This window comes from Lingula anatina, chromosome 2 (genome assembly GCF_051362555.1).
Source record: "Lingula anatina isolate TDL-2025a chromosome 2, LinAna3.0, whole genome shotgun sequence".
Classification (NCBI taxonomy): domain Eukaryota; kingdom Metazoa; phylum Brachiopoda; class Lingulata; order Lingulida; family Lingulidae; genus Lingula; species Lingula anatina.
Window position 1 is genome coordinate 271097 of NC_141768.1, and position 13094 is coordinate 284190.

The 13094-nt window shown below is 34.9% G+C and overlaps 1 protein-coding gene across 1 annotated transcript; it reads right to left on the minus strand.

The window, feature by feature from the left end:
- Window positions 1-558: 558 nt before the first annotated feature.
- LOC147763293 (protein farnesyltransferase subunit beta-like) lies at window positions 559-12743 on the minus strand. The gene is made up of 14 exons (XM_087004753.1): window positions 12534-12743; window positions 12117-12184; window positions 11528-11603; window positions 10999-11090; window positions 10651-10700; window positions 6375-6477; window positions 6121-6204; window positions 5640-5726; window positions 5197-5326; window positions 4406-4538; window positions 3762-3803; window positions 3449-3518; window positions 2144-2261; window positions 559-1809 (listed from the first exon to the last, which is right to left on the minus strand). Exons 1-14 carry the CDS (start codon window positions 12726-12728, stop codon window positions 1711-1713), a joined length of 1347 nt encoding a protein of 448 aa, XP_086860879.1. The 5' UTR covers window positions 12729-12743; the 3' UTR covers window positions 559-1710.
- Between the last annotated feature and the right edge of the window lie 351 nt (window positions 12744-13094).

A 13094-nucleotide genomic window follows, 5' to 3' on the forward strand; every position in this document is an offset into this window, starting at 1 on the left:
TTTGTATTTATGTTTTTATGTTTCAAAAGATGTTAATGAATACAGTCAGTTTTATACAAGGTGTACTCTGCCCTAAAAATAATGGTCACGCATGGACCTGTCGTGACAGCAGGATCCAGTAGATGTCACTGCCAGCATTACAGATGAGTCACCTGCTGGATATTGTTGGTCACCTCTAAGGGTCCTGCCACAAAATTGATGACAACTGGAAACTCTGTCCATCCAACAGGATACTTGTTTGTTTACTATAAAGAAGTCGAAATCGCCCCCTTTGTAAAGCCCACATAATGAGCATTTCAGTGAATATTGGGTGCATTCCTAAGTGCTACAAAACCAATGTTATGAAAGGAAAGTGATGACTTGATTAAAATTTCTTGGTGAAAGAAAATCTAATGTTTCTCTTAGTCTTACATGATAAGAGCATTTCAGAATTAAAAGTGCACTGGGGAAAATCATGAAACCAACAGAACTCACTGGACACAAAGGGCTGTGGACTTTAAATAACTTAAATCATGACCCTTTTTAGGGCAGATAATCAAAATGTCATAAACAAATCCGAATGGTATTTAGATTTTATTTGACCAGACTTGGAAGGTTAGGCAACATTTCTGCCATGATATTCCAAGCCAAACCCTTAGTATCATTTCCAATAACTACGTCACTGATCTACTTACACAAGGGAGCTTAAAGCTATAACTGAACATCACTTAAAACAGAAGTAGCATGCTACAAGACAATGGCACACCAGATACAGATTAGATCTGCAGTAAAGTAACAGCTGGACACTCACTAGGCCTAGTTCAATATTTATGATGTTCATCACACTGGCAGACTTCAAATTATTGATACTCTCCCATGACCTTTGGGTATTATACACATAGAAATAAAACACCATTTTGAAAAATGTAAACACAAAAAGACCTCAGAATACCATACTTTACTGAACTCTTACTGAAACAATAAAATACATTTCACTGCTAAATGTAACATCATGAGGTATCTTTTTAAAAGACCAAAATTGCACTTCAAACATTCAGATACATCATTTTGTTTTTCACTAACAATGAGCTCTTTTCCAACTAGTTGGAATCTGGATATATAGGAGAACGCTATCCTTCCTTTTTTCCTGACAGAAGTTTTGTTCTGCCTGTTACTTTACTGACAGAGAACAGTGGTCTTAACATGCGGCCTCTTACCATGCAGATGTTGTTGAATCAAGTTGTTTTTTAAAAGCACTGTACAATCGATAAAGAACAACCATAATGGAACAATTCCATTTTGTTAAAATGTCAGGTTCAATCATATCAGGTCAATTTCAGTGAGGATCTTTACATCTTTGTTTTCTCTGCCAAACCCATTCAAAACATACTCTATGGGAATTATTACAATCCCAACAACAAAAAATATGGAAGTTCAGTAAGGTCAGTAAAATCAAAGTAAAACAAGATGTCTCTGGCTTTAAACCATGTTGCAGGTGATATACTTGATATACATCACTTTTATTTCTGGTACAAGATACAAATCTTCCAAGAAAAAGATTAACCCATAACACTGGCCTTGCTGACCTGTCCTGTGTCTCGTCCATTGCTGCATTCCATCGTAAATCCAGTATTGAATTATCTTTTCTCTTCTGTACTATAACACTACTGCCTGAATCAGAACATACACTCTTTGAGCCAAATGTTTAGGTAAAGGTTAATTATTTCAGAGTCACACACTGTCTGTGTTGGGAACAGGAAGTTTGTTGAAATGCTGAGTTGCCTTCACTGCAGCCTCTGTGCTTATATTAAAAACTGGATGCACTGGTTTCTGAAGAAAAGGTAATATAAAATAAATAAAGCTGGAATCTTGGTGGGCTCAGAAGAGCAAATTACAGAAACTACAGTACATCTTAAAACAAAATGTACTAACTCCATGTTGAGATAAAATACATAAAATAACATTGTACCATTACATTAAAATGGAATTATGAAAAAATATTCAAATCCATTAATGTTTAAAACACTTAATTGTAGAACTTACCAACTTGCAAATTAAATTAAATAAACATTTCTGAATTCAAAGTACTATAATATAATAAAATGAATTTATGGATAAATGTTGGGATGGATGTTTCAATGCAGGAATTAATTGTAAAACTTACCAATTCATTATTGGTTTGATTCCCTACGACGACACTGTGCCCTATGGGGCCTGCTGCGAAGTGCTGCGCCACTGAGAGCCCACTGAGGCAGTAACAGGAATGGTAATAATCTCTTGGTCTGGAAACAAACAAGAAAGTCAATCATTGGCTTTAACTTGCTATAACCATCTTCACTGCTAGAAAAGTGTTCAAATAAAAAACCTGAACAGACACTTAAGAAAGGTTGCCCTGATTCAGTCTACACAGCAAGTATAAATTCTGCTGTATAACAACATTGGGGCCATTTAGGTTAGATGATCCAAGTAATAACTGATTCACCAACTAAATTTAGCCGACCACACTTCAAAAGCAATGGTCTCCCTGCCTCCACATGCGCCATTAAATGGATTAAATCTCAGCTCCGATGTTTGACTGCTAGGCCCCTGCAGCAATGGTGCGTGTGGAGGCAGGGACACCATCATGGAATTAGAGACATCCCTTCAGAAGTGGGGTCAGCTATATTCAGTCAGCAGATCAATTAGTACTGAGATCAACTATTCTGAATGTCAATTAGTACTGAGATCAACTATTCTGAATGTCAATTAGTACTGAGATCAACTATTCTGAATGTCAATTAGTACTGAGATCAACTATTCTGAATGTCAATTAGTACTGAGATCAACTATTCTGAATGTCAATTAGTACTGAGATCAACTATTCTGAATGTCAATTAGTACTGAGATCAACTATTCTGAATGTCAATTAGTACTCAGATCAACTATTCTGAATGTCAATTAGTACTCAGATCAACTATTCTGAATGTCAATTAGTACTGAGATCAACTATTCTGCATGTCAATTAGTACTCAGATCAACTATTCTGAATGTCAATTAGTACTGAGATCAACTATTCTGAATGTCAATTAGTACTGAGATCAACTATTCTGAATGTCAATTAGTACTGAGATCAACTATTCTGAATGTCAATTAGTACTGAGATCAACTATTCTGAATGTCAATTAGTACTGAGATCAACTATTCTGAATGTCAATTAGTACTGAGATCAACTATTCTGAATGTCAATTAGTACTCAGATCAACTATTCTGAATGTCAATTAGTACTGAGATCAACTATTCTGAATGTCAATTAGTACTGAGATCAACTATTCTGAATGTCAATTAGTACTGAGATCAACTATTCTGAATGTCAATTAGTACTGAGATCAACTATTCTGAATGTCAATTAGTACTCAGATCAACTATTCTGAATGTCAATTAGTACTCAGATCATCTATTCTGAATGGCCACATTGTCCATCTCTACTCACTTTCCAGGTTTGTCTAGAAGTCCTCCAGCTGGGTGCTGGCAGCATGTTAACACATATTCTTGGAGTGCCTCTGTCAATATGAAATATACACTGATTGATTGGCATAAATATGAGTTAAAGGTCTCTTATTTAAATTTTTACACATTAATGTCACTTTTTAAAGTATTATCATCTGTTGAATCAAAGCAATTTGTTATATATTAATGATGCTGAAAGTATTTTTGTTTACAAAAAACTTTCAAGTACACTTATGATACAGGTGTGCATCAACAAGTGGTTGTAAGTGTTACTTAATGTGTAGAAAATAACCCACCTTGCTGAAATAGCCACTTCTCTGCACTAAGTGATACATCCCCTAAAATACAACCAAATCTGAACTAAGTCACTGAACTAAATCATAAGTATTGGTTCTAAGATTTGAATAAATAAAAGAAAAGAAAAAACAAGGTCAGTAGGAGGGCCTACATATCAGTTATACTTAATTTTACAACAACCCTGATAAACATACACCACAAGGAAATACAGTGAGATATTTGTGTTCATTTAATAACATGTCTAATTGTCTTGCCCCAACAATATTCCAGTACATATAAAATACATACTGTCCATGGAAAGCACCATATGGATCAGAGGGAACGCTCCACCCTGCCAGAAGTACATATAAAATACATACTGTCCATGGAAAGCACCATATGGATCAGAGGAAAAGCTCCACCCTGCCAGAAGTACATATAAAATACATACTGTCCATGGAAAGCACCATATGGATCAGAGGGAACGCTCCACCCTGCCAGAAGTACATATAAAATACATACTGTCCATGGAAAGCACCATATGGATCAGAGGAAACGCTCCACCCTGCCAGAAGTACATATAAAATACATACTTTTCATGGAAAGCACCATATGGATCAGAGGGAACGCTCCACCCTGCCAGAAGTACATATAAAATACATACTGTCCATGGAAAGCACCATATGGATCAAAGGAAATGCTCCACCCTGCCAGAAGGAGTAACAACCATCAACTAGTTTATTTGTGCGTCCCTGGAAGCCGCCTTCAAACCCCATCTGTCTGTTTACAGTCCACCTCTGAAAGTTTGGAAATAACGCTGGTTATAATTAATTTACTGAGCATTAAATTCCACTGCTGTGTAAATGACCCTACAATAAAATTTATTACATGTTCAGGAAATCCACTGAGATGCAGGATTAATTTAGTCAACAGTTTAAACAGAATTAATCAACGCCTAACAACTACTTCATCAAAGCTTCAAACTAAGCTACAAACATTTAATAAATAAAATTATTTCCACTCCTCTTAAATTGTGGTATTGTCCAGGTTTAAAGTCTTAGGAGTAATAGCCAAATACTTTTTATCTCTGTAAATTATCATAACTTGTTCAGTTTAAAATGCATCTTGTTTTAATGTTTTAAAGATATCCTTCAAAAATGCTATACACAATCTCCTCTTTTAAACAATAACTTTACAACTCATTCTATCTGAGTGGATTCAACAGTTTCAGAATCAAATACATACCAACAAAGAGTGGATTCAAAAGTGTCAGAACAAAATACATACCAACAAAGAGTGGATTCAAAAGTTTCAGAACAAAATACATACCAACAAAGAGTGGATTCAAAAGTTTCAGAACAAAATACATACCAACAAAGAGTGGATTCAAAAGTGTCAGAACAAAATACATACCAACAAAGAGTGGATTCAACAGTTTCAGAACTAAATACATACCAACAAAGACTTGATGTCACACAGCTTTTCATGGCCAAGTAAAATCAAAGCTCCCAGTCCACAGAATGAATACCCTCCATGTGCCTCCATCCCAGGACAACCTCCAAATCCTCCCTCATAGGTCTGACAGCTGAACGCAGTGAAAGAAATATCACCAGAAAGTGAACATCTGATTTGTTTCATGAATATGATCCTCAGTTTAATTTACTTCCATGAAAGAAGTAAATGTATTTAGGTCAGTCCTCTTGCAACACACTGTCAATGCAGTATCATTACAAAGATTGTATAATCACATTAAAAGAAAAAGAAAACGACTTAATTTTTATATGGTGCTAAAATATTAAAATAACATATTTTCTGTAATATACATTTGAACAAACCATTATGGAGTACCAGCTGAATTAAGATAGTACAGATTATTTGGGGAGAAGACAACTGCTTACCTTACTATCCATTCAGGAGTTTTATCAAACATGCTCTCTGTCATGACATTGGTCAGTCTAGCAGCACTGGCAGCACAGTAAGCACCCCTAGAAATACAGTCTACAATTTGACAATATTCAGGGCATAACAGAAGGATTTTGTAGAAAAATAAACTAAGTGCTACTGATATCAATTGTATGGTGAAAAATTGATCATCATATAAAAAACTGAATTTAATTAACAACAAAAACATTTTAACATTCAAGATCACGCATAAAATTGCAAATCATATACAACTCAGCACAAAAAATAAGCATCTTCACCTTTTGAACACTACTAGACTTTCCTACTGGTAGAATTAGAAAACATCAAAAACAGAACAAAAGTTTCAAGAACAGACATGAAAACTAAGGATCAATATTTCCAATGATAGATAACGAGTGCTGTATTTGTGCCAGTGTAACTAACCTCTTATATTAAAGGGAGGGTATATGACATTACCTTATATCAACTTCACCGCCCAAGTGCATCTTGAAGCCACCATCTGGTGTGTGCATTCTTTTGAGATATTGTTGCAATTTTTCCCTATAAATGTAAAACAGAAAATTAAAAATAATATCTTATTACTGACAATGTATTCATTCTCAGTACAGAAACATATCAATATATTTTGTCAGGACTGTCATGCTACAAAAAGTTTGAAATAGCACTAAATAATCTTCCAACATAATTGATGAGCTATCATTCCCCACTACCTGTCAATAACATCATATGCCTCCTCAGTGTATTTGCCTAGTATTGACAATGCATTGACTGCTGCATATGTGGGGGCCAGGTGAGGTTCCTGCAAGGGTCCCCCTAAAAATAGGCATATTACTAATATTATATATTAAAACCTACCTTTTTAAGCAATATTCTTTTTTTTTAATTATTATTATTATTATTATTATTATTATTATTATTATTTTTATTATTATTATTTTACCAGGTTCAATCATTTTAATCACTTAAAGGACAATGTTCATGTAAAAATCCATTTCTCGAATTTTGAAGATACAGCACTCAATCTATACACTAGAGGTATGTTTTAATCGATCCCCGCCATTTAAAAATTATAAAAACAATCTATTAGTAGAAAAAAAAGTGTTTTAGTAAACCTCACCTCAATATGCAAAAATGAAGCAACAGATCTGGATCACGTGGTACTGTGACGACAATCACGATAAAGGTCTATGAGACTCTGAGCTGCATGTTGCATACAGACGGAGAAGTTAAGGAAAGTTGTGTAGAACGGAGTTGAGGAATTTTCGTTATGCCTCGGTGTGTTGCCGTGGGATTCAGCAAAATTGCAGCTCTCGTTGACAATCTTTCTTTGTCTGTGACGGTCTTCCGTGACTTACTTACTAACTTCGGTGACAATAGTTGCGATGCTCTAGATCATGGTCACCTCAGGTGGTTTAGATCATATCAAGAGCTGGTAGTCTTTCAGATTAACTGTCATCAGTTGGCAAACTTACTGATTGCTGATGCATTTTAAATGCATTGTAGTTGACCAAAAGCTCGTTTACAACAAACCTGTTAATTATGCACCGCTGCAATTCCCAAGCCAGGTAATAACAGGTATGAAACTCGTCTTGGTGGGCTTTCATATTTTTCAATATATCTCATTTATTTCATGGGGTTATTTTATTGGTATTTGTAAATGACGTTAAATATCAATACTTAAACAATTAAGTTCAAACACGGTCGCGAACATTAATAAAAGAAATTGCTCTCAGGGTATCTTGAAGCTTCCGTGGAAGAAAACGTGTTGAGGAAAAACAGGAAAAAGAGCGTTATATTAAAGAAAAAATGGGAACTGCTATAATAAAATGGTTCGTTATCCTAATTCGTTTATGCTTTGAGGATTTGTTTCTGAAGATTATTTCATCTGAAATATTAAATAATTTAAAAGATTGATCATTTTATAACTTGAAACGCAAATTCTGCGTCAGTACGCAATTTTTTTTTTTTTTTTTTGCAAATTTGTAAGCTTATAACACCGTGCTATTATAAAGATCTACTCAAGAAAAAAATTTGCTTGGGTAAAATTGAGTACGGAATGAACTGGAGACACTTGGCTTGTCATTAAGTTTACACGAAAATATGTCAGGTAACTTTATACTGTCTTTGAAAGAGTAAAGATTGAAAGATAATTTTAGACAAACTTTGACGGGGGAAATACCTACAAAGAGTAATGGGCTATTTCGCCAACATCTTGTTGAAAATTTTACACTGCAATTCTATTCAAATAAGCTAAGGAACTAATTGCCAAATTAATACTCTCATCACATAACAGGGGGGTAACCAGACCTGCAAAAATTGTACGCACATATTTAAAAAGATTACAAGCACATACAGCAAAATGTAGACTTACGCAAAACATGAAGGACAGCGTACCGTAATCACAGCAAATGTACCTCATATAGTAGCTAAATTTCCATTAATAATAAAATCATCATTTAAGTCAAAAATATTCTTGCGATTTAATAACTATTTTAATTTACCCAGAACGGTATATTTATTTTAAAGGCGGTTAACTGAAATATAGTTTTATGATTTGTTTGTGAAAATTGCCCATGTCACCCTGTTAGTTTGGAGGTCTAAGCTGGATCAAGTCCGTGTTAAAATTCCTATGAAGTTGTGCAGGAAAAATTCTTCCTTTCTTTCTCTAGCTCCTCGATAAACCTGGTGTTCAGATTTTATCTAGTACCCCCAGGTCTACGGGAGCTGCGCTTTGTAACTAACGCACAGGTAGATTTTTACCTGAGATAACTGGAGTAAAGCTTAGATAGAGAGTGCGTTCGATACAAGCAAGACAAATTGAATGCCATTTAACCCTCTAATTAAGAGGTAAAGGAAGTTCCAGTTAGATGGATGATTAAGATAGGACTTGTCAAGGTAACGGGCATTGTTTACCTCAGTTTAATAAAAGTATGCAAGACGGAGTGTCAGCGGTTTAATAAAATAAATTGAATTTCACAAATAACATGGACCTCATATGCAATAATCAACATTTCCCTTAACTCATTCAAATGCAGTGTTTTATACAACTTGGGATAACCATAATGAAATGCTTGTTAAAGAAATGACTAGACGGGAAATGGTTTTACACAGCTTCACGAGGATTTAGACCCCTCGGGTAAGAGATTTGAATGAGTATAAACTTTTATCAGAAGCCAGATAGAGAAGTCATCTTACAGGTAGACAATGCAGCTCAGTTTGACAGCTAAGCACGCTCTGTTCTCCAGTGGCTCGATTGTCGTCATTGGACCACGTGACCACGTAGCTCATTAACTCCCAGGCCGAGCAAATAGGACGTTTTTTAAAGCCAAAAATTTACAAAATGAGCTTTTAATTTGTGTATTTGGATTAAGATATCGTTAGTTGGGCATGTTTTCTGAAGAATATGTTCCGTTCAGGCCATTCTGACGGCATGAAGCAAACCCTTTAATAATCCATTCTTATTAGGCCTAAATTCATCTTTCAGGAAATTGAAATAACTTTCAGGTATCATTTCTTTAACATTAATCAAGAAAATTCAATTTGTCAACATTAAGCTTTAAAGACAGTCTCAGTGGGTTAGATTAATGTATAGAAGCAGGTTCTATGTAAAACTTTGATCAGATTTGTGTTTTGTGAGATTGTTTATTATTATATTAATAAGTCTGGGTCACAAAAGTCCTGTTAAGACAACTAGAATAAAGAATTAGAAAACGAAAACTATTTATCATGATTTCGGAGCACAGCCAGAAGTACTTCCGGCTCAAGGTCACGACCTCGATTTTCCCACGCTTACGACCAATCACAGCAGGCTTCAGTCAGAATGAGATAGACGTCACGACTACACAGCGAAACTTGTCAGACATGTAAGTGCCTCCTGTCCATCTTTTCGGTACATGTACCGATCAAAAACAGAAAACGTAAAGCCCAAAACGCTCTTATACACGTAACCAACTTTGTGTGAGCACAAATATTGTCATTTATTGTGAACAGGATAATATGATAATCAGACACACTTGAGACCTGTGAAGCGCATACTCACGTGTCGAGGAGTAGTTTCGCCATTGCCTCGTATGTGAATCCTAACTCAGCTTTAAGTGTCCTCCACCGCCCCACCTCCCTCCCAACATACACAGTCTGAGTGCTTCTTCGTCTGTCTCTAATTTTCCTTCGTATCTTTCGAACTGGAGTGGCTATTTTCTTTCGTCCCCTCTGGTCGCTCTCCTCTTCAAACTTGATGCGCGTCTGAGCCATGTTTGCTGTTTTGGCGCCAAATAGTAACATCCGGGTCTCAGCCGTAGTACTTCATTCATAGTAAACCGCGAGACTTAGCGAGAAATTGCGCGTTCTGAAGCCGTACTGTGAGGTGGTAGCTGAGTATTTAAGACGAGTCGTCTTTTATTATTTAATGGAACTTAAAAACGGTATTAGGTAGCTTCATTTTCTGAACGGTTTTGGATAGGATATACCTTGGTCATTATGGGGAAATTGGTGAGATTTCCAGGAAAATTCATTTTCGTGCTATTTTAAAGCAATAATAACTCTTCATTTCGGCCAAAAAATGAATTTTCCTGGACTAAACAACAATTTTCCCATACTTACCAATGGTTAATGAATCCATTTTTACATTCAAAGTTAGTCCCTGTTTTTTTTCTAAAAAGTTTGGTTTTTTGTTAAAATCTCTTAAGAGATTTTAACAGAGTATAGACATCAATGGAGGTCACGTGGTCTAAAGACAAGTTCAAATATCAGAATAAAAGCTATAACTGCTGTTTTTGTGGTAAAACAGAATATATTATATTTCTATGAGTTATTCACAAGGTTTTTATTGTGAAATATAGGTCTCATACGAAGAGTTATTATCCCTTTAAGGGTTTAACGCACTGAGACTGTCTTTAATGATTCATTTCTGCACGGGGACCAAAATTTTGTTTTGTTATGTAAGTTGAATGCGTTCTGATTCAAGGTGACAATAATTACTGCCGTTACCTCCAAATCCACCAGTAGGACTTTGACATTTCCCTAAAAAATTAGCAATCCTAAAATGAGAAAAAATTGCTATAATTAAAATCATTGATTTTTGCAAAACAATTTGTCAATAGTTGTGAAAAGAAAAATCAATCTATCTAGTCAAAAAAAATCTACATATTTGACATTACCCCATTAAACATCAAATACAGTTACTTTATGAGATCACTTACTTTAAAGCTTTATCATCAGATATAACTACACCCAGTAGGTCTAAGCTGTGAAGTATCCAGTAACTTACTTTAAAGCTTTATCATCAGATATAACTACACCCAGTAGGTCTAAGCTGTGAAGTATCCAGTAACTTACTTTAAAGCTTTATCATCAGATATAACTACACCCAGTAGGTCTAAGCTGTGAAGTATCCAGTAACAGAGCCAGGGACGACTTGCGTCTAAACACTGACAAAAAAAATAAATAAAAATAAAAATAAAAACTTGATTACTGCAACTCTACACAGCTTTGCCACAACAAATTTCTTTTTAAACATGCAGATACAGGCTCTGACCTTGACTAAAAGGGAAGAAAGAGATGGATGATGTTATATATTGAGGCTGCCTACTTTTGATATCCTCATATTTATTTCTGATTTAATCTGTGTGTCAAAAATGAAAGGATGTGTGTTGGCTGTTATCTTTCATGGATAACAAAATAAAACATATTAAAATTATTCCTTGCAAAATACCATTTAACTATGTTAAGGCCCATATCAACATAGACTGACGTCAATATCTAGCTGAAAGTATACAATATTTTAAAAAAAACTTTGTATATTGTACTGTACAGAAATAAATATTACCCTAAAAGTAATATTAATTAAAGAAAAATAAATGCTTACTTCATATGATTCTGATAAACTTTCTAAGCCTTTCATTAAAAATTTGACATGCATGTCTTTTTGTAAGACTGGCTGCCTGAAAAGAAAAAAACAATAAAATGCATTCATATGGTTATTTTATTGTGTTTAATTCTCATTTCCTCTCAACCTTTTTTTTTTCAAACAAACCTTGCTACTTGTCTCATTTTGTAATAAATATTAATTCTAATTTATGTCAGACATTTTTGTTACTTATGCTATTTTCACTTTTTTTGGAAAAAGCTAACAGAACTATTTATGACAAAATCATTATATGAAGATTCAATTGATACATTCATGACTGTACAAAGTTGACAGTTTCACTAACAGGCCTGTAGCCAGGGGGGGTTCGGGGGGGTTCGAAAGAACCGCCCCTTTTGCTGAGAAAGGTCCACTCTGGGTAAAATTTGATCTAGGTACATGAGGAGGTTTTTATGGGAAAAGGTCCACTTTTTCAGAAAAAGAACCCCCCTTTTGTAATTGCTGGCTACTGGCCTGACAAATGTTATTCATGTACATCATTTAGGAAGAAAGAAAAAATATTTTTATGATAGACATGTTAAAACCTTACTCTGGATATGATTCAGCAATGTTTTTAAACCTCTTAAAGCATTTAGCAACATCTTCTTCTACTTGGCACTGGAAGAAATGAAAGATATAATGTTGAAGATCCAGTTAATGATAATGGATTACTTACAGTGACATTTTGAAGCGAAAAAGTCCACCTATTTGGACTGATAATTACATGTAATGTAAGTAAAGCTTAACTTTGGGAAAAATGTTAAATGGATGGTGTGTGCGTGTGTGCGTGTGTGTGCTTGTATGTGTGCTTGTTTGTGTGCAAATGCTTTATTTGTAGCCTAATTAGTATAAAGACTACTGTAGTAGTTTTTATAATAATAGTTTTTTCTAGTAGTTTTATAATAAGCAGTTTCAAGTTACTACGCACTACACAAATAAAGAGTCTATTTTCAATGGTTTAGATTACCTGTTCCTCCGAAGACAAAGTAGCGTTATTATCATTACTATATCGCTCCTTTTCAAAGTTGTCCCGCATAAATCGTAAATTGTTTGTTTCAGCCATCCTAAGGCATGCAGCCACAAATGTGTTGTATAGTGCCAAATCCAAGTTGAAGTCATACTCCAAGAGGCCGCTAGGCGTCTCACGAGTCAGAAGTGCCATTTCAGGCCAGCGATAGGCAAACTAGCCAGTAACATCAGATTCTAGCATTGCTTTATAAATCTGGTAGAAGACGGGTCATTGTCATCCGTATATTTAATACTTAATACACATTGAATACATTGTTTTCTTTCTTCTTGTTGGAGAGGGATTTATTTATTTATTTATTATTTTTTTTGGAGGGGGGGGGGGGGAGGGGGGCTATAGCTGGGGTCAATGGTAACCAAACCTGGATCTTTAGTGTAAAACTTCACTTTATCTCTTATACTCTTATAGAAAATACAGTCAATGCCATACTTCACATGTTGTAAAATGGGGAATGAAACTTTAATAAAATAAAATATATGTCTGCATTTTTAATTTTTCAAA